General features: G+C 41.4%; 1 protein-coding gene across 1 annotated transcript in view; it reads right to left on the bottom strand.

Moving 5' to 3' along the window:
- Window positions 1-22,604, bottom strand: part of fgf2 (fibroblast growth factor 2) — a 40,867-nt gene that overhangs the window by 16,157 nt on the left and 2,106 nt on the right. Inside the window, exon 2 of the mRNA XM_024279997.2 lies at window positions 579-682. Coding sequence (XP_024135765.1) covers window positions 579-682 — 104 coding nt within the window. The remainder of the gene's footprint in view (window positions 1-578; window positions 683-22,604) is intronic.

Raw genomic sequence — 22,604 nt, 5'->3', positions numbered from 1 at the left:
CTGGAGTGAGAATGAGGGAGAGACTGATCAGGACCCCCCCCTCGTTATGTCATTGAGGGATGTCAAAATAAAAGCTCAAATGTTCGTTTTTGAGGCTACTCAGCTTTTGTCAGATAATTTGACGCTGCAATGTCTTACCAATTTGTCATGAGGCCTGAAACGAAACTTATATGACACAAAGACACACAGCAGGAAAAATAATCGTTTAAATAATCGTTTATTCGACACATTTTCCACGTGTTACTTACAGTGTAAGGCTTTTATAAGCCGTTTCAAATTATGCGGCTCCAGACATATATGTTTTTTATTGTATTGGTCCAAAGTGGCTCTTTCAACACATTGGGTTGCCGACCTCTGATCTAGATGAACACATATTTTTGTTAAGGCATCTTATTCTTGTTCTTTTGGTGCATGTAATCAGTATTTTAAGAGGCACTTTTGGCCAAATTTTTGTACAATTATTACCCTATTTATTATGGTTCAAACAATGTCATTGCTCTGTTTAGATAACGTGCTGGATCAAAAAGAATCAGTTTCTGTTATGGACCATTATGAGTAAACAGATCCTGGTCACTCACCACTCCAAATAGGCGGCCATCTCCATGCATTGCCAGATATCTGTTTGAACAAACTCCTTTGATCACCACCTCTCCTGCCGAAGTAGCCTGAAGTCGAAGCTTAACTGATGAGACAAGATAAAAGATTAAGATTTAACATATAGCATTGTTTTTAATCTAATGCCTGATGGGAATGTCTCCTAGAACTTCATTGATTTTCTCAATCAGAACATCCTTGTTGTCAGTGCTGAATAGAATCAAATTATCGTAAAATGTTTATTAGGAACTGAATTTTTCTAAACATTAAAAGCTTATTGTCATATAGTCATCATTTGTAGATACACATTTTGTTCTTAGGCTTGTGTCTTGTACAGATACTTATTTGCTCCTATGTTGAGGTCAGTTTTACCACTTTCCAGATAGGTACCACAGATGATAAAACAATACACGTTTAAAAAAAATTCTCTATTGTATCACAGTTCAAACAAATGGATTGGGTTTTCTTTGTTTAGTGTTCATCAGCACTGAGGCGATAGCTGCTTAAAGTGAGGTGGGGGCAGCACTGGCTGTGCAAAGAGGCAAACGTTTTTTTCTTCAACCAAAGAAAGTATACAAATTAATTCCATCACCCAATAATGCAGCTTCAGGTGGTGGAATGAGGAGGTGCAGAAGTGTATAGTGAAAGGCTAGTTCAGAAGAAGTGGGACACTGAAAGGACTGAGAAGAGTAGACAGGAGTACGGGATGTACAGTATAAGGTGAAAGTAGAGGTGTCAAAGGCAAAATGAGGGACTTATGATGACTGGGTTGATCTGGAGAAAGCTTATGACAGAGTGCCCAGAGAGGAACTATGGTATTGTATGAGGAAGTCTGGAGTGACAGAGAAGTATGTCCGAGCAGTGCAGGACATGTATGAGGGCTGTAAGACAGTGGTGAGGTGTGCTGTAGGGGTGACAGAGGAGTTCAAGGTGGAGGTGGGATTACATCAGGGATCAGCTCTGAGCCCCTTCCTGTTTGCAATGGTGATGGACAGACTGACGGATGAGGTTAGACAGGAATCACCATGGACTATGATGTTTGCAGATGATATTGTGATTTGTAGTGAGAGCAGGGAACAGGTGGAGGTGGAGTTAGAGAGGTGGAGGTTTGCCCTGGAAAGGAGAGGAATGAAGGTTAGCCGCAGTAAGACAGAGTACATGTGTGTGAATGAGAGGAACCAGAGTGGAAGAGTGAGGTTACAGGGAGAAGAGATAAAGAAGGTGGAGGAGTTTAAGTATCTTGGACAGGGTTGTTAAACATCCGCCCCGCGAGTAGGCTTAATTAGGCCCAGTCATGAAGAGAAAAAAATATATAGATGTTGAAAAAAAAAAGCAAGTTTCTTGCCAATTCTTGTGGCGACTTATGGTTCTTTAACACTAGAAGTCCCAGGCTTTTTTTTTGACCTCCTTGAACCAAGGGGAAGCTAACTGGCTACTCTCCTGGCTAACATTTGCATCATTGTATGTGTAAATGTGGTCATTACCTGGGGAATTAGAAGGGGAGGGAGGGGTGGGGGTTGTTGGTGGGATTGTTCTGTTGTGTGGGGGAGGAAGGTTTGCCAACAAACTGTGTTGAGGATCGGTTGCAGAGAAAACTTTTTCTTGTGAGGGCCACAGAACTGTTTTCTTCTCTGATGGGGAGTCGGTTTATTGGCCAACAAAAAAGTGAAACAATCACAGCCTAAACGTAAACATTTAAGGTTTTTTCCAGAAAGCCACACATAACACAATTTTAATTATTAATTTCTGTAATCTTCACAGAAAAAATAAAATTAAAACATTAAACAAATAAATAGTCTATCCTTTCCTGTTGTAGTTCAGACTGGAGAAGGGTGGGATAAAAAGTCACACTCTGTGGGTCTCGATCAAACGGACTGAAAGAAAAATAAATAAATAAATATGCCTCTGAACGTGATTGGAGACTGGCCTGTGTCTAGGTACCACATGCTCGGCCTGCTAGATCGGCTCTGGGGCTTGCGCCTTGATGACGTGTAATAATCACAAAAGGTGGCGCAATATTTACAATCAACTGCAAAAACCTTGACAACAAAACAATTCAGTCGAGGCGAATCATCACAGGATCTTCTTTTCCTTTTGGCTTTTCCCTTCTGGTGTCGCCACAGCGAATCAGTTTCCTCCATCTAAGACTTTAGCATCCTAACACCAGCCACCTTCATGTAAAGGTGAATCATCACAGGATAATGATCGTTAATTTAATACAGAAAAATCAGGCTGCAAACGTGAAGTTTGTGCTAAAGTGGGTGCTCGGGAGTAGTATGCTAGCTTGTTGTTGGTCACACATTTAAAAAAAAATGAAAAAAATAAAGTGGTTATTTGCTCGTATTTTTTTCACAATACATCCTTGCAGTGTTGAACTTCTTTTTGGTCGCACAAACCGGAGAAAATCCCGCTAGAATATGCAGCTCACTTTCTGCTCGATGACATAAACACTGAGGAGAGCAGCCATTAGTGAAAGAGCTGTCAATGCAAAATAATAAATAATAAGCCGACCAGGTCTCAACACTTTTTCTTTTCTTTTTTTCATAATAAACATTGTTATAAACATCAGTTTCAGTACAGAAAAACGGTGCAAAATAGCTAAGTCGTTGTCTAAGTTACAGTAGTGTGACATCATCACTAGTCGCAAGCCCCCGAGCCGATCTTGCAGGCCGAGCACATGTGGAACCTACACCGGATCTGGTCCGTAGGCCCAAGTTTTTGGGGACCCCTGATGTAGCCTAGCAAGCACATGATTTGACTGAACATTTCTCCCATTATCATGTAGGGTCTCGCACAGTTGTAAACAATGGATGTAAATTTGTACACTTATAGAAATGCCCTATTGCATGCAGCCGGCTTTCAAATCAGCATCTGCCAGTTGTTGTGTTCTATATGGCAGCACTAAATGCACATGTGTTGTATCAAGCATCAACACAGGAGAGAATGCTGGACTTCCTGGTTGACCTTGCAAGAGAGTTGGCTAACAGTCATGTGTGTGCGAAGACAGAACAAAATGAACAATTCCTTCTGTGACAACCTTCCCCAGTTAGCCCTGGAAGAAGAGCCATCAGGTCAAACATAGATGCAAGAATTATCATGCTATTGTGCAATGTGTTGACTGCAACAGATTCACATGTTGCAAATGCAGAAAGGAGATGCCGGCATTGCCAGGATAGTAAGTGATTGCCAGAATATACTTGACCACTTTTTATTATTATTTTCAAGTAGGTGTAATAACCTTTTTTTTTTTGTACCATCAAAATAAAGAAACCCATGTCTGTTGATCTCTCCCTAAGATGGCAACATGAAAACAAGTTTTGCTGAAGGGGTTCAGCATGGCCCCACCTTTGGTGGAGTTTGCATAACAAAAGCCTCAATTCACACCTGATTTAGGATATTGGCTAAAAGCCTTACAGCCAACTGGCTGCCGTGCGGGTTTTATAGGTAGAAAAGCCAAATGGCTGCTCTGTGGGACTTCTAAGAAATGACCTCAATTGCGCCACTAGGGGGAGCAAAAAAAAAGACCAGGATGAAAAGAGCTTAAGATATAAAAAGCATGTCTTTACAAGTGCATGCCAAGTCTGGGTAAGGTGGAGTTTGGTTCCCTGGGAGGTTATTTTCAAAATCTTATGTTCACAAGTGTTTTCAAGTTCAGCTTAGGTTATTTTTTAATTTATTTGCACATCTTTATTTTAGGCAGGGGGTTATTTTATGGTTGTATTCATGGTTTTTATGCAATTTATCTATACTGCTCACAAAAATTAAAGGAGCACTTTAAAAGAACACATTAGATACATCAGATCTCAATTTGAAGTTGGATATCTATACAAATAACGACAGGGCAGTGTCTTAGGAGCAAAAGGATGCCAAGTCTTTTAATGGAAATAAAAGTTTTCAGCCTACAGAGGCTAAATTGTGTAGACACCATCAAATCAGAGTGAAATGAAGATGTGGCAGGCTAGTCCATTTTTTCCAAAACTTAAATTCTGCAACTCAAAATGCTTTTCAGTATCTTGTGTGGCCCTACCAGCTTGTATGCATGCTTGACAACGTGGCGGCATGCTCCTAATGAGATGACGGATGGTGTCTTGTGGCATTTCCTCCCAGATCTGTGTGATGGCATCCCTGTGTTGGGTAGTCTGTAAGAGGACACCGAGTAAAGCGTCAAAAACAGAGGGCAAGTTTGAAAGTTTTATTGCAGAGGAGTATAAGTCCGGGGGTGAGGTGAGGCCGAGGCTTGGAGCTTGGCTGGCAGGCAGACTGGATGAGGGCTGAAGCTTGGCTGGCAGACAGACTGGATGCAGGCTGAGAGCTTGGCTGGCAGGCAGACTGGATGCAGGCTGAGAGCTTGGCTGGCAGGCAGACTGGATGCAGGCTGAGAGCTTGGCTGGCAGGCAGACTGGAGTTCAGCTGGCAGGCAGACTGGATGCAGACTGGGTTTCAGCTGGCAGGGAGACTGTAGTTTAGCTGGCAGACAGACTGGAGTTTGGCTGGCAGGCAGACTAGATGCAGACTGGTTGAAGTTGTTCGAGCAGGGATCTCGCACGTTTGGTTTTCTGGTCAAGAAGAATCTGACAGGGAAAAGCTGGAGAAGCAAGGCATAAATAGCTGACAGCACAGGTGAGGCAGATGAGCAATCAAGGCAGCTCAGCAAGGCAGGTAAAAGGAGGGGCTGAGAAGAGCTCAGACATGACACCCTGAGCTGTGGTACAGTCTGAGGAGCAACCTGGCAGTGCCTAATGGACCCAAACATAATGTCCCAGAGATGTTAAAGTTAAAGTCCCATTATTTGTCACACACCTACGTGTGTGAAATTTGTTCTTGACCCATCCCCTGGGGGAGCGGTGAGCTGCAGACACAGCCGAGCTCAGGAAGTATTTGGTGGTTTAAACCCCCAGTCCATCTCCTTAGTGCTGAGTGTCAAGCAGGGAGGTACTGGGTCTCATTTTTAGAGTCTTTGGTATGACTCGGCTGGGATTTGAACCCACGACCTTCCAATCTCAGGGCGGACACTCTACCACAAGGCCACTAAGCTGGTTCTATTAGGTTTAAGTCAGGAGATTGTGAAGGCCATTCAGTTGTTTCAATTCCTTCATCCTCCAGGTACTGCCTGCATACTCTTGCCACGTGAGGCCGGGCATTGTCGTGTATTAGGAGGAAACCAGGACCTACTGCACCAGCGTAGGGTCTGACAATGGGTTCAAGGATTTCATCTGGATACCTTATGGCAGTCAGAGCACCATTTCCTAGGCAGTAGAGGTCTGTGCGTCCCTCCATGGATATGCCTCCCCAGACCATCACTGACCCACCACCAAACCTGTCATGTTGAACCACGTTGCAGGCAGCATAACGTTCTCCTTGTCTTCTCCAGACTCTTTCACGTCTATCACAGGTGCTCAGGGTGAACCTGCTCTCGTCTGTGAAAAGTACAGGGCACCAGTGGTGGACTTGCCAATTCTGGTGTTCTTGAGCAAATGCCAGTGGAGCTCCACGGTGCTGGGCAGTGAGCACAGGGCCCACTACAGGACGTGGGGCCCTCAGGCCACCTTCATGAAGTCTGTTCCTGATTGTTTGGGTAGAGACATTCACACCAGTGGCCCTCTGGAGGTCATTCTGTAGGGCACGAGCAGTGCTCAGCCTGTTCCGCCTTGCACAAAGGAGCAGGTATGGGTCCTGCTGAGGGGTTGAGGACCTTCTACGGCCCTGTCCAGCTCTCCCAGAATAACCACCAGTCTCCTGAAATCTCCTCCATGTTCTGGAGATTGTGCTGGGAGACACATTAAACCTTCTTGCTGCAGCACGTGTGGATGTGCCATCCTGGAGAAGTTGGACAACCTGTTCAACTTCTGTAGGGTTAAGGAATCTCCTCATACTGCCAGTAGAGATAATTATCAAGCCAAAATCAGCACGAGTGGAAAACCAGCCAAAAAAGATCAAGAGGGAGAAACTTGAAATGACCTCTGCATGTAACACCAGTCCTGTTTTGAGGGTTTTTTAGATGGTTATTTAAATGCTCGCTTGGTTATTTAAATGCTCGCTTTTTTGCACATCCATAATGTACATATATGCTCATAGTCTTATATGGCACAGTTCATTGTATATATTTTTCTACATATTTTTTATAATTTATATCGTATTTTTATATTATGTTCTGTATTTTTTATGCCACTTGCACTGAAACGGTTGCTGCAATTTCATTGTCCTTGTGATAATGACAATAAAGGTCTATCTATCTGTCTGTCTTTTCTAATTGTTGCCACTGAAGTGCACCTGCTGTTAATTCCATGAACACCAATACAGCTGAAATGGATTAACGAGGCCCTCAGCTGCTTAACCAACCAGAAAATTATCAGACAGGTTTAATGCAGTTCATGCCAGGCCCAATAAAAAGGTGTTCCTTTAATTTTTGTGAGCAGTGTATATTTTTATGTGGAATAGTTTTTAACAACTCAGCTGTTTTTATTGTTCCCTGAACTTTTATTGTGCAGCGCCTTGTTTGACCGAGGTCATTTTAAGGGGCCTTATAAATATAAGCTTAAACCTAAACCTGTTTTTTTCCATAGCCCCTATATGTTTATTATCAGAATTGCTTTAACGTCGATTGTAATATATTCGGTCTGTATGAAATTGAAAACATTTATAAAATTAATAAAAAATTTTTAGTAAAATTAATTTTATTTAAAATTCATTTGGTCTTCGTGAATGAATGTGTAATAATAAGTGATACTAGGTTAGTTGAGGCTTTTTTTTAACTGAGAAAAACAAAACAAAAAAAGAAACAAAACTAAAAGATTACAAGTTGACCATAGGTTATTTTGCTATTATGCTGAGTTTTACACCCCTGATATAGGGTCAACAGTCCAAAGTCATGGAGAGTAAAGAAGCGAGTGCAGCAGGTTGGAATGGGTGGAGAAAAGTGTCAGGTGTCTTAGAAGAGTTTCATCTCAAATGAAAGGAAAGGAGTGAGAGCAGCCATGTTGTTCAGCCTAGAGACAGAGAGGAAAAGACAGAAAGCAGAGCTGGAGGTAGCAGAGATGAAGATGCTGAGGTTCTCTTTGGGAGTGACCAGGTTGCATAGGATCAGGAATGAATACATCAGAGGGACAGCACATGTTAGAGGTTTTGGAGATAAAGTCAGAGAGGCCAGACTGAGATGGTTTGGAGATGTCCAGAGGAGAGACAGAGACGATATTGGTAGAAAGATGGTGAGTCAAGAGCTATCAGGAAAGAGGTCTAGAGGAAGACCAGAGTCTAGAGCTGCTCAGGAGTGCCCAAACTTTTCCACTCAATGGGACAAAATCTAAATGGGATTCCGGTTCATGAGCCAAATACAATATTATTTTGCATGTCATGAAATAAAAGGAGAAAGTAAAGAATATGGTTTAATTTATTCATTTTGATTCTGTATCCATTCAGGTAACACACATGAGTAAGAATAAAAAGTAAATAACATTTGTCTTTGAATCATTTAACAGCAAGGACTGGCCATTTTTGATTGAAAAACAAGAAAGCTAAAACAAACTTTCTTCCTATGAAAACAGTAAACTGGGATCCTAATGAGAGACGTGGAGCTGGTCTTTGACTTTATCCATTTACTGTTGTCAGTCCATCTTGGCTAGCTAAAAAAGGCTGCTAAAAGCATCGGAAGTGACTGTGAAGGCTCCACAGAATTTCTATCACAGAAAGAAGCCCAGTGCTGACTGACTTGTGGGTATTTTCACCTAGGGATCACAAACTCACGGTTCAGATCGTGTCAGTTTTAGGGTTACTGTTCGGATTATTTTTCAGATCAGTAAAAAGTAGAAAAAAAATAAAAGTTTTTAAAGTTACATAAACAAAAATGTAAAAATGTTTCTGGTTACATTTACATGTCTGGAGACCAAATCTACCAAAACTAAGAGAAAAAATGCTAAATATGCAATTTTACCCCCCCCCCCCATGTTCAACTTAAATCCTAAATGAAAAAGTTAAAATTGAACTTTCATATTCTTTGTATTCAATGTAATATTGTAACTAACTGTGGGAACATGTAAATATTTCTATTATTATTAGAGCTGTCAGCTGCTTAAAATTTTTAATCGCACTTAATCGCATTGTCCATAGTTAACTCACAATTAATCGCAAATTAATATTAATATACGTATTTTTTAGGAAAAAAAATGTGTGGTTTGTGGAATTTAGCAGTAATTATGAAAACAAGAATGGCAAAATTTATAGTTTTTATCAGAAATACTTTATTTTGTAACATTGTATTGAGATAAACTTTCTTAACAATAAAAGGCTGTAACATAAAATGCCTAACAAAAGCCCAAGTGCAAGTGAAGGGCATTTTAAATTCAAAACTTCAATCAACGTTCAGTAAAATAAAATAAAAAACATCCAAAAGAAAATTTCCATAACACTTTCATGTTCATTTTTTGTCAGGACCAAATCTTTTCCTCCTCTGCTGAACTGCAGTAATAAATGAAATAGAGATTTATCATTTCCTATTAACTTTTGTTTTTTAAAACCTTAAAGACTGAGAAAAGCGGGATACACTGTGGATAGTTTGACAGTCTGTTACTGCCGCCGCGTTCTCTGGCTGCAGCTCGATGCAGCGACGTGTCCAGCGGAGCTCACGGATGAATATGCCGGCAGACAGACCGCTATGCTGGGGGTGGATCACGCTTAAACCTCCAGAACTTTGGGACATTTAGCATATTTTCGCGCGCCGAAAGACGGACGGGCCACACACTCAAAGCTGAGATTTATCTTTTCATCTCCAAATAATTGGCGTTGTTTAAACTACATTTAAAATGTCCCCCGGAGCGCTTGCTGTTCAGAACGCCGGGGGTCCACAGCTCTTGGGACGCGACGTCGGACGCAAGCCGGTACCACCAGACGTGGTACTGGACGCGAACCGGAGCCGGGTTAGGGTGCAGGAGCTCTCCGCGTCCTGGCGCCGGGCCGGTTTCAGCTATCAGCTCGATGGTTGGAGACCCGCCCGTGATCTGGTGAGAGCAGCCGGTGAGTTAGAGGGTGATGAGGGACGACTGCGCGCGATGTGGAAAGGCACGTATGAGAAAATCCGCGATTAATGTGTCAAAAAAATTGTCGGCATCATGCACATGTCAAATTAACGCGTAATTAACGCAACAAATCTGACAGCCCTAATTATTATATAATTATTATCCGTAGTACAAATGCAAATAGGACACTGCCATGCCTACTTTTCCAAGCAATTTTTGATCCTTTTGGCTTGCCATACTGCTTTACCCTGACTGCCTATCCCTGTAACGGAGAAGCAGCTGCGGGATAGCTAATGCTCCTCATCGGGAGATCTGAACCCAGACACGGAGACGTGTACCAATGTTTTTATTCAGTTTTTCAAAATAAATAAACTCATGTCTCAGTATGCACGTCGTCCATGATGAGCTCAAGAAAAGGTTTTGGATAACCGCCAAGAAGCAAATTTGTTAAGACAGTACAGTACACAAGTATGACAGTAATTGCATTCAGTGGATACAGTGGCAGTTCTACACTGAATTACTCCCCGGGCGAGACACTCCCCAGGCGCCGCACCCCGTCACAACCATTGACTGTGTATAAGAACTGGACTGAGCAAGCCCCCCTACTTCCGTGTTCCATATAGGAAGTACCACTGGGTTGCAAAAAGGCCAAAGTCTCATTGACTTACATTGAGAAACAGACAGTTATTTCTCAGTCATTTTATGTCAGAATAATCATTCTTCCTCTGCTGCTTCCTGATTAACTTCTTTTTTCTAATCCTAATTTTTTTAAAGATTTTTTTCCATTATTGGAGTTATAAATTGACCAATCAGATGGCTCCATAAATGTGTGTGGGTCTCCCTTTATTTTGAAATTTTCACTTCATAATTATTCTCTCGCAAATACAAAACACTAATAATAATTCAAAGTGTAGTCTTATGTCTTATGTCATGTTGTTTTAACAAACTAACCGTCTTTTCTCTGAACCTTTGGATAGACACATTCCTTACTCAGGACAGCATCAACTTTTCATCAAAGCCTTAAAGTTTATTTCTAGTCATTTTTTAATATCTTTAACATTTTTTAAGAAATTGACTTCACAAATGCTTTTTTCATTCACAGAAGAGTCAAGATTAAAAGTAGTGAAAACAATAAAATAGTTAATTTAAACATGCTTAATTAGAAATATATGCAACATTTTTGCACAAATGTGTGTAATACTGATCAGTGTGTTGTAGTTGTGAGTCACAATGTAATGGAGCAAGCACCAAATGAGAGTGTGAAATTAATAATTAATTATTAATTATTATTATTGATTATTTCTGAACTCTGTGTGACTGATGTGTTCTATATGTTTACTTTATTTATTTGTTCATTTGTTTGTTTATTTTTTTCCCCAGGACCTGAGTTCCAATCTTTGCCAGTGACATTAATTTGCCCACTGGTCTGACATTATAAATCCTTTGAAACCTTTGAATCCTTTGAATTTCCCCTGTAGGGGCAGGACATGGACGATTTTTGACTATAGTTTCAAGAATAAAAGAAGTTTATTTTAATTAGTCAAAAAATATGCAATGACCAACAGACAGCTTTTTTAAAGTCCCATTTATAGAAGTCAACAGCCCAAAAGAGTTTATTTAGGGTTTGGTCACCCTTTAAATCACTTGGTCCACCGGACCGGTCCAGGGTACTGGTTGTCAACAAAAGGAAAGACTGATCAATAAAATGAAGAAAGAAAAAAAAGTCATATGTGATTCTAAGAAAAGCATGGCACCTGGGATGTAGCCCTATCTCTTAAAGTCAACTGTGACGCTGATTTCCAGCAAAGAGTTCAGACCTGCAGACAACTAGAGCTCAAGTTTCTTGGCAGTGATATCAGCTGAATTTGAATAGACCTGACAAACAAAGACCGACGTTATAACAACGAGGAGAACTATAAACTCTGTCAAGACCAGAATGACGGCTGTTAATCAGGCAGAAGAAGAAGGAATACCAACCTTGGGCATATCACTACACTTGGATTGTGACTAATGTTAATGTCTGGAGTATTCAGCAAAGCTTGATGCATGCTTTTGTTTCCCATGCCGTAAATTTGGGGGAAACAATGTAGGGATGTAGTTTTCAAGCGGCACTGGAAAAAGGACAAGTTATTCACAAAGTATGCATCAAGTCAATGGCATATGATATTCTTTGATTTTTTTTTTAAGTTCTGATTATTAGGGCTTGGTTAATAAAATTGAATAATCGGTTTTACTTGATCTAAGCTCAATAAACCAATAATTGAGCTGTAAAAATAGAAATTGATTTATCATATAAAAGCTAAAGTTTGGTAGCTTGATGCTAACATTTAATAGAATTCCCCATAAGACGGCTAATGCTAACGTTTGGTCTACCTAAACGTACATTGCTGACTAAAATAGCAGCTTTATAAACTCACAGACATAAATTTTTGAAACTTTTTAAAGAAACATTTGTTTAAAAGTAACCACTGTTGTCTAAAACAGTAGTCCCCAACATTTTTGTGGCTGCGGACCGGTCAACCCATGAGGATTTTACCACGGCCCGGGCTGGGGGGGGGCTGTCATGTCAAGAGTGGTTAAAAACTAGTTTATTTTACTATTATGAGATCATCTCATTTAAAAAAATACATATACAAAATGTAACCAGTCTGATCGCCCCTCCCCCTGCACGCGCTTACTTGCACGCGCCGCGCAATTCTCATTTTTCTTTACTTCGATAGAAGTAATTGCATGAATTGTATTCATACTTCTCTGAAATTAGCATCTGAATGGATGATCTTGTTTGAGCATTTCTATGACCGTTCTAAAGATTAGATTCATTCATGAAAGTCACGTCTCTCTACAGACAGGTACGGTGTGGGAATCACCTGTTCTTCCTGTTCTTCTGTCTGTTCTTTTCCATTTGCAAAGAAAGGTTCCACATGCAACTTTTCTCGTGTTACACGCTGCCAGACTGCTTTTAGTGCTCAAGTTAATCAAGAGAATCTGATGAATTTTCAAAATTAAAGATTTCCATGTCAATAATAATAATAATAATAAAACAGTTAATATTTATGGCAAGGGATCCACGGACCGGCACCGGCGCGCGGCCCAGTGGTTGGGGACCACTGGTCTAAAGCACTGTATTTTGGTCATTCTTTTTTCTTCTTCTGGAATAAAGTGCAATACTACAGTGCAATCGCCACCTAGTGGCCAAAATGAAACTCCCTCCAGAAGAAGCAGAACAATGTTTACACTCTTAACCCGGATTAGTTGAGTTTACTATACAGTTATTTAGTATACAGTCTCAGGGTGCTGGATTTGGGATGGAACCTCCATGTATGGTGAAGAGCTTTCAACTCTTAACATCCGTGGTCTGTATCTCTTCTTTTGTTCGTCTTATTATTTCTGCAGGGTATCTGATGACTGGCAGTACGTAACAGTTTATTGCGTGGGTTTTGTTCTTTCCATTGAGCTGGCTTCTCAGGACTTGCTTTACTCGTTGGAGGTATTTGGCTGTCGCAGCTTTCCTTGTTGCCATTTGTCTGTGGAATTCCAAAATACTTGCAACTGACCTCAATGTCTGCTATTGTTCCTTCTGGGAGTGAGACCCCTTCTGTGTGGACTACCTTGCCTCTCTTTGTCCCCATCTGACTGCATTTCTCGAGCCCGAATGACATCCCAATGTCAGTACTGTAGATCCTTGTGGTGTGGATCAGGGAGTCAATGTCCCGCTCGCTCTTAGCGTACAGCTTGATGTCATCCATGTAGAGGAGGTGACTGATGGTGGCCCCATTTCTGAGTTGGTATCCATAGCCAGTCTTATTGATTATTTGGCTGAGGGGGTTCAGACCTATGCAGAACAGCATTGGGGACAAAGCGTCACCTTGGTATATGCCACATTTGTCGGTCACTTGAGCAAGTGGCTTGCCATTGGTTCCAAGGGTGGTTTTCCACAACTTCATTGAGTTTCCTATGAAGGCTCTTAGAGTCCTGTTGATGTTTTAGATCTCCAAGCATTCATCTATCCAGCTGTGTGGCATTAAGTCATAGGCTTTCTTGTAACCAATCCAGGCTGTGGAACGCTTGTTGGTGACCTGCAGTCTTGCGCAACTGTTCTATCAACCAGGAGTTGGTGTTTGGCCCCTCTGGATTCCCTACCAATTCCCTTTTGTGTTGCTCGTGTATTGATCCATGTGTCTATGTATCTTCGTTGCAATGATGCAACCAAGATATATGCAACCTGCCCTGATGTAATCCAGGTTCCTGTTGTCTGTAAGACTTTTTCATAGGTCTGTCCCTTCCAGCCAGTGCCTCCACTAAGAGGACGCCTCCTTCATTGCTCGCAGCTCACGTTGTAGTTCCTCTCTAGTCCTCCACCTTCCTGGAGAAGTATGTACACTGGAACATTTTGACAAGGTGATCAAGGCATTGTGAAAGCACAGATCCAACCACTGTGCTTGATGCGTCCACCTCCGCAATGATTTGGGTAGACAGGTCTAAATGGTGGAGGATGGTCCCTGTGAAAAATACTGCTTCAGTGTATTAAAACAAAGTGGTAGTATCCAAAGTCCAGAGGAGACACTTGAGAGCTACTTTGAGGAGGGAGGTGAGAGGAGCTACCGAATGAAGCCGTGAATGAAGTCACGGTAGAAATTGGTAAAGCCAAGGAAGTCTGTGGGCAATCAGAGAGACGTTCTCTTCGAAGGTGTTTGAATAAACCAGGATGTTATTAATGAAAAGAATTTCAAAATCTAACATATCCTGAAAGATGTAGTTGACAAAAGTATGGAACACTGAGGGGGCATTGCAGAGTCCAAAGGGCATGACCATATACTCATAATCTCTGGAGGTGGTCAAAAAACCAGTCATCAACTCACCTCCTCCTAAACTGCGGACGAGATTATATGCACTTCTCAACAGCCCCCTTTTAAGTGAAAAAGGGGGTTGTTCGAAGTTGCTCCAGAGCTGCAGGGACCAGAGACAGGAGATAGCTGTATTTCAGTCATATCATTCAGGGTGCAGTAATCAATGCATGATCTCAAACCACTGTCCTTCTTTTTGACAAAAAGAAGCCGGCTGAAGCAGGAGAAGTGGAGGGTCCAATAAAATTCTTGGCCGACTTTTCCCAGATGTATGCCTGCTAGCTAGGCTTCTGACTCAGGCTGAGACACCGTCAACACACATCCTGTGGTAGCAATTGCTCTGGGTAGGAGATTAATGGCATAGTTGTAGGACTGGTAAAGACAGAGCTGTGTGGCATCCTGTTTATTGAAGGGCTCCTGTAAATCCTCATATTGGGCTGGTAACCCCACCTCCATCCTCGCCATGCTGATCTCTACAATAGAGGTAAATGCGATCAGCCGTGATGGAGTGAATCTCACACCAGGTCTAAACCAACCCTTCCTCTGAAGATGCTGTCAGTGAGCAGAGGGGAATGTGAGTCTGTGCTCTGACCAGATTATGGTGGGATTGTGCCTCTCCAGTCAAGGCAGACCAAGGATAATGGGACAGTGGCAGGACTTGATGGCGAAGAGATGAAGGGTTTTGTCGTTGTTATGTCTTGCTGCATCCTTGGCCCTGTCATTTTGTTCACCTGGCAGGTGGGGCAAAGTGTTTAATCAGCACCATTCCAGGTATATAAGTCAGATGAGCTTGCTTAGTTTCTTTTGAATAGTTAGATTTTGTTAAGCAGCCAACATGTTAGGCAGTCAACGTGGCTGGGTCAGCAGTATTCCTGACTTACTTTATGTTTTGCCAAAGTTCTATTCCCTTTATTTGATGTTCTGTTTGAACCAGCAAACAAGGGATGTGACAGTAGTAGTGATCAGGTGCGGTGATCATGATGTCCTAAGTGAGGAATTGGATCTGGCCTTACCTCAGGGGTCTTCTGTCTTGGGTGGAGACTGCAACTCACTCATATCAGGTAAGTAAATGGATGTTGTAAGAGTGAGCAAAAGCCAGAACAATGAAGTTCCCTGCCCACCCTGAGTCAGTCATGGCCTGTGTTTCCACTTTGAGGGTGTCAAAGTGCAGGGAAAGTGGCAAGGTGAAGATGAGTGTGGATTCACTCACCAGCTTTGTAGAGTTCTATGAGGGGCGGTTATAACAGGTGTTGCGGATGTGGCCTGCCTGACCACAGTAGAGGCAGGGGTTCCCCCGGAACCATTTCACCCTTTCTCTGAAAAGAGCTGGGAGGAGCTGAGTTGCATAAGCTCATGGTCAGAACCGGAGGCCCTTAGGAGAAATTATGAGTTGTTGAGAATAGACCTGTTCCTAACTTAGAGAGCCTGCAAGAACAACTGAGGATACACTTCACTACTTTGACCACTCTTCATATCTTTGCCAGAAAAGATATGAAGGAAAAAGATGTTCCGTTAGACCTCCCCAATAAGATTTGGACAGGAAAATATGTTCTTGTTATCACCGTAAGAGCAGTCTGTGTGTCTGCATATCAAGTCATCTCAATGGTGATCGCGATGATCTGGTCTAAATTCAAGATCTCGTCGCAGCATGCAAGCTCCTGCTGCAGCTTAGTTGTGAGACCCTCTCGATAAGCTGTGGTCAGCATGCTGGATTTCCAGTCAGCGCAGCCATGCTCCGAAACTGGAGTGAGTATGTGTCTGGGATCTGCCGCCCCTGCTTGATTCAACATAACTTCTCACTGGAATCCTTGCCATCCGCAGGATGATTAAATATGTTGCACAACATCCATGTGAATGCAGCTTAAGACTGGAAGGGCAGCGCTCCTCCTATCCAGAGCACAGCTATCCATTCTTGCGCCTCTCAGTCAGAAGCGGGCACACCAAAGTCCCTTTAGTCGGTCTGATATGTGGTTGCTGACACAGGAACAAGTCGCATTGCATGAGGAAAAGACCATCCGAACCTCTCCATTCTGCAGCGCAACGACATTAACCTCTCACTGCAGCTGCTTCTCTGAGAGGCCCGAGGCATGTGCAGTGGGTTTCTTTTGTACTTAAGAATGGCCTCCAAAATGATACTTGTTTTACCCTCCTCCAAAGTCTTCACAGAACGAACCCCTTCACCCACCACTGAAGCAAACGTGTCCATAAGTTTTTGTAGGCGATTAGTGCCCTTCGTCGTGATCCTGTTGCCCCAACAAACCACACCATATAAAACTGCACTGACAACAACTGTCTGATAAAACATTTGAAGAATCCTCTCATATACTATACTATTTGAGCTGTCCCAAAAAAAGTCTGTTCTAACCCTGTACAGAACAGTCGAGTTTGTTGTCGGGTGAACTCAGAGGTAATTCAAAGAGGGAACATACATCACACAGGGGAGGTGGGACCTTCGACCTTCTGTCCCCTCCCCCATCCCTAGCGGGGGGTGGGGGTGGGGTGGGATTTAAGACCTGGAGGGATCAAACTACGTCAGAGCCTGGGGGTGTCCATATCTCGGTGGTGGGGGTTCTGGTCCTTGCTCATGAGAACTGGACCTCTCCAAAAAATCCATCAGTGGGTGAGCATGGTTGGGCCTTGTTTACAACACACCTCCAGGACCCCCGCTTCTCTTGGGTTTCCTTCTCCTGAGCAGGGATGGGTGGCCCCTGCCTGGTTGTTTTATAATGTTACTACCTTCTGCTCTTCCCTTTTCTCTAAACTCCCCTCTTTTACCTTTCTTTTTGGCCAAAACCCCCAACCCCAACCTTCCACTCCTTCTTTTCCGTCTGGTCCAAAAAAAAAGATACCAACATAATCAATATACAGTAAATAAAGTCTAGCATAAAATATAAAAGGGGTTTATACAAATATACACTTTGCATGTCAGAAGATCAATTAACCCTGTTGTGACAGTAAAATCTGTTACAAGAGGCTCTCAGTTCTTATCTGATTGCTCAGCTGTTGGACAGCACAAGTGAAAAAAAAGAGGGAACTATCTCAATAATGCTGCTGCCATTTTTTACGGGCTGGGACAGCCTTCAAACTCAGTCACAAACACCCAGAGACCACGGAAGCAGCTGTCATTCAGACACACCAGATTACCGATTTTCTCTTCACAATAAATAAACCTCATTCCTCAACATAATTTGTGTCTTCCATTCATTCAAAATCAGATATCTACAGACAGAGCTGGTTGCTCCTCCCACATGCGGCCGCGGCATCAGGAACACATTTTTTGACAGGCGGCGAGCAGCGAATTTGTTGCGCGAATCATGTTTGGTGTGAACGCAACTTAAGAATGACTGAACTTTTTGGAGCATGTACAAAACTGCGTCCTCTACTCCAATAAGCTCTTGGTACACAAACTGCAGCAGATCCAGAGACTGCTGTACTCGTGGCCTGAGCAACTGTAATATGTGCCTCTCAAGAGTCTTCATTACCACAGAGGTCAGAGCTACTGGACATGGTCCTCAACCCCTGCAGGGTTCCCTGCGCTCTAAGGTCTGGGAAAACTTTTGTTAGCGCTGTTATATTCATGACATTTGGCAGAACCTAGGGCGTAACTACATTATGTGAGCGGAGTCCGACCTACACCCAACGGCGAGCTGCACCAGCGGCGGCGGAGCGACCGGGCTGTCATCCAGCACCAGGAAGCACCGGCGGCGGAGCGGCTAGCCTGTCATTTGGCGCCAGAAACCACCGGCGGCGGAGCGGAGTCCGACCTACACCCAACGGCGAGCTGCACCAGCGGCGGCGGAGCGACCGGGCTGTCATCCAGCACCGGGAAGCACCGGCGGCAGAGCGGCTAGCCTGTCATTTGGCGCCAGAAACCACCGGCGGCGGAGCGGAGTCCGACCCACACCCAACGGCGAGCTGCACCAGTGGCGGCGGAGCGACCGGGCTGTCATCCAGCACCAGGAAGCACCGGTGGCGGAGCGGCTAGCCTGTCACTTGGCGCCAGAAACCACCGGCGGCGGAGCGGAGTCCGACCTACACCCAACGACGAGCTGCACCAGCGGCGGAGGAGCGGAGAGGCTGGGGACCAGTCAACAGCAAGCAACACCAAAGGTTGTGGATTATACATTGGACCTTATTTGACCCACCCAGATCCTTCTACCTGGCAAGGTGCGCGATACGAAAAGGAGATGCCAGGCGGCAGAGCGGGTGGAAGGAGCAAAGACATGGCTACAGCTGATGACTTAGAAGAGATCAAACAATCTCTTGACTTCATGTCAGGTGAGCTGACCAAGCTAACTTCGCAGCAGGAGCGAATGATTGAACAGATGGAAGAGGTAAAAGCTTTGAAAGCTTTGTTAATGCAAAAAGATAAAAAGATAGCTACTCTAGAGCAAAGGGTGGACGAACTTGAGCAGTACACTCGAAGGGAAGACCTAGTGATATCTGGCTTAGAAACCCGTCACAAAACCTATGCATCAGTAGCTAATTCTGATTCAACAGAAGATTCCCCTAAGGAACAAGAGTCACTAGAACAGCAAGTTGTCAGTTTCCTACGCAGCAAAAATATAAATGTACACAATGACGCAATTTCTATTTGCCACACGTTGCCGAAGAAATTTGATAAAGCAAAACCAACCATCATCATGAGATTTACCAGCAGAAAAGTGAGAAATAGTGTACTACAACAAGCAAAAAATCTGAAGGGGTCCAATGTGTATATAAACGAGCACCTAACCAAAAAAAATGGCACTATTGCCAGAGAGGCAAGAATATTAAAGAAACAGAAGAAAATTGTATCCACCTGGACCAGGAATGGAAATGTGTGGATCAAAGAAAAAGAAGGATCACAAGCCAAAATGATCAAAGAATTAAAAGATTTGGAAAATCTTAGCAAATGAAGGAAGCGGATCACTATGACAAAGAATAAATTAAAAGGGAACCATTCCATGTTTGTAAACTACAGAACTAAGTTGTTTACTAATAAAAACAAACGAACAAAAATATAACACCTACTTATGGTTACAATAACACATACACAAAGTGAACCAGACAAAATATATGATCTCGGAAAGGAATTGGATAAAAATCTGCCTCTTCATCTAGAAAATGAATGTAAATATTACAAAGATCTAGAGTTGAAGGAATGTATTGCCAAAGGATCTCTATCGATCATCCATTTTAATATAAGAAGTCTGAAATGTAATTATGATAAAATTCAGGAATTTCTAACACTACATGACAAAAAATTTAATATAATTGCAGTATCTGAAACATGGCTGAAAGATGAGGACACGGATGTTGTTCGTATAGAGGGATATGACTTGTATTGTTTAAACAGAAAGAAAAAAAAAGGTGGTGGGGTAGCATTGTATGTCAAAAACAACTTAAAATGTAAACTTATTGACAAAATGACACTTGGTTGTAATGATATGATGGAAATCATTACAGTGGAAATCATTTTTGAAAAAACTAAAAATGTCATTGTTAGCTGTGTTTACCGAGCACCTGGCACCTGTGTTGGAATGTTTACTGATGAGATGACTAACTTGTTCTGTGGAGTATGGAATAAGTCCGTCTATGTATGTGGAGACTTTAATATTGACCTGGGTAACTTGAGCTTATCAAGGATAAGCAATGACTTTGTAAACTCGATGTATAGCCTGGGATTATGCCCTTTGATAAACAAACCAACTAGAATCACAACACACAGTGAAACAATTATAGATAATATATTTACAAATGTTTCAAAAGACCTGGGAAAAAGTGGCATTCTTATGACAGATGTCAGTGATCACCTACCAGTATTTACAGTCTGTGAACAATATTACATAAAGCCACATATCAAACCAGAATCAGTAAGAAGAGACAGATCACAAAAGGCATTGGAAGCATTAAAAAGGGATTTGCAACAACAAAGTTGGAAAGATGTCTATGTAAACAATGTAAATAATGCCTACAATTCCTTCATGGATATAATTAATGGCTTATATGAAAAGAATTGTACACTAAAGAAACTAAAGGCTAAAAAGGTTTTAAGTAAACCATGGATGACAAAAGGATTACAAAATGCCTGCAAAAAGAAAAATAATTTATACAAAAAATACTTAAAGTTAAGAACCACAGAAGCTGAAAATAGGTATAAAGTATACAAAAATAAACTGGTTTCAATAATCAGAAGACAAAAAAAAGAGTACTACAATACATTGCTGGAGCAAAATAGAAGTAACACTAAGGCAACATGGGGAATCATAAACAGAGTGTTAGGAAAGGATCAAACACACAGTCTATTGCCAAGCTATTTTGAAAAAGATGGGATTGAATTAAAGGACACAAAGGATATAGCAGATGGATTTAATGATTTCTTTGTTAGTGTTGGACCAAATTTGGCTAAAAATTTCATAACTAATGAGGATCATGAAGCAGGAAAAAAAATAGAACAAAAAGTAAATAGCATGTTTTTAAACGCTGTCACTAAAGAGGAAGTAATGGACTTAGTGAAGAAATCCGAGAACAAAAGATCTACCGATTGTGATAACTTAGATATGACATTGATAAAAAACATAATTGAACATGTTGTGCAACCTTTCACCTACATATGCAATTTATCATTTTCATCTGGAACGTTTCCTGACCGGATGAAAACTGCAAAAATAATACCCATTCATAAAAGTGGAAATAATCACATACTATCCAATTACAGACCAATATCCCTGCTACCACAATTCTCTAAAATATTGGAAAAACTATTTGTTGTCAGACTAGATAAATTCTTAGCCAAAGAGGGTACATTAAACACCAGTCAGTACGGGTTCAGAACAAATCACTCCACAACACTGGCACTAATGGAGTTAACAGAAGAAATATCCACAGCCATTGACCAAAAAAAGCACCTCATTAGCATTTTCATTGACCTTAAAAAAGCATTTGACACCATAAACCACAAACTATTACTGGAAAAAATGAATAAATATGGCATCAGAGGAGTCACCCTGCAATGGATCACCAGCTACCTATCAAACAGAAAACAATTTGTACAAATAAATGACACGAAATCCACATTAAGTTCAATAACATGCGGGGTACCCCAAGGTTCAGTCTTGGGCCCCAAACTCTTTAACATCTATATAAATGACATCACCAGTGCATCCAAATTCTTAAAATGTATTTTATTTGCTGATGACACTACGTTTTATTATGTGGGTGACGACATAAAACAAATGACGGAGTTAATCCAAAGGGAGTTGGAAACAATTAAAAAATGGTTAGATACAAATAAACTATCAATAAATTGTGAAAAAACAAATCTGATGATATTTAGCAACCATAAGATAAATACTAACATCTCAATAGAAATTGCAGGTTCTCAAATTAAACAAGTGAAAGAAACCAAGTTTGTAGGGGTGATCATAGACGATAAAACAAGCTGGAAATCTCATATCAACTACATAAAAACTAAAATAGCAAAAACAATAGCACTGTTATATAAGGTTAAATGGTCACTAGACGAAAAATCATTATACCTCATATATAATTCACTGATTGTACCATACCTGACATACTGCATAGAAATTTGGGGAAATGCTAACAAGAAATCAATAAATTCAATATTTGTGTTACAAAAACGAGCAATAAGAATCATTACTGGGAGTAAGTATCTGGATCCATCTACACCTCTGTTTATAAAGCTAAAACTATTAAAATTTAAAGACTTAGTAAATCATTCCATATTAAAACTTATGTACAGAGCACATCACAGAAGTTTACCACATAACATACAAAAGAAGTTTGAAAAAAGAAAGAGCAATTATAACCTAAAAGGGCATGAAATTTTTAAAACCAATAAATTTAGAACCAAAATGAAGGAAAAAAGTGTTTCAGTGCAGGGTATTAGATTATGGAATACTCTAGAAAAATCTATAAAAGAATCTCATTCAATTATTACTTTTAAAAAAACTGTGAAAAAACAAATGCTCACATCATATGAATCAAACAGTCATTAAAAACAGGCTTAATGGGAAAGAAGGGAAAAAGAGAATAGGGAAAAAAAGGGTTTATGAGGTATTTACTTTATTTGGTTATTTTATTTTATTTTATTTTATTGGTTTTTTTTTTATTTGTTAATATTACTACTTTTTTCCCTACTATTTTTGGTGTTTGT

Source organism: Oryzias melastigma, linkage group LG17 (assembly GCF_002922805.2).
Source record: "Oryzias melastigma strain HK-1 linkage group LG17, ASM292280v2, whole genome shotgun sequence".
NCBI lineage: Eukaryota > Metazoa > Chordata > Actinopteri > Beloniformes > Adrianichthyidae > Oryzias > Oryzias melastigma.
This window is presented reverse-complemented; position numbering and strand designations above follow the sequence as displayed.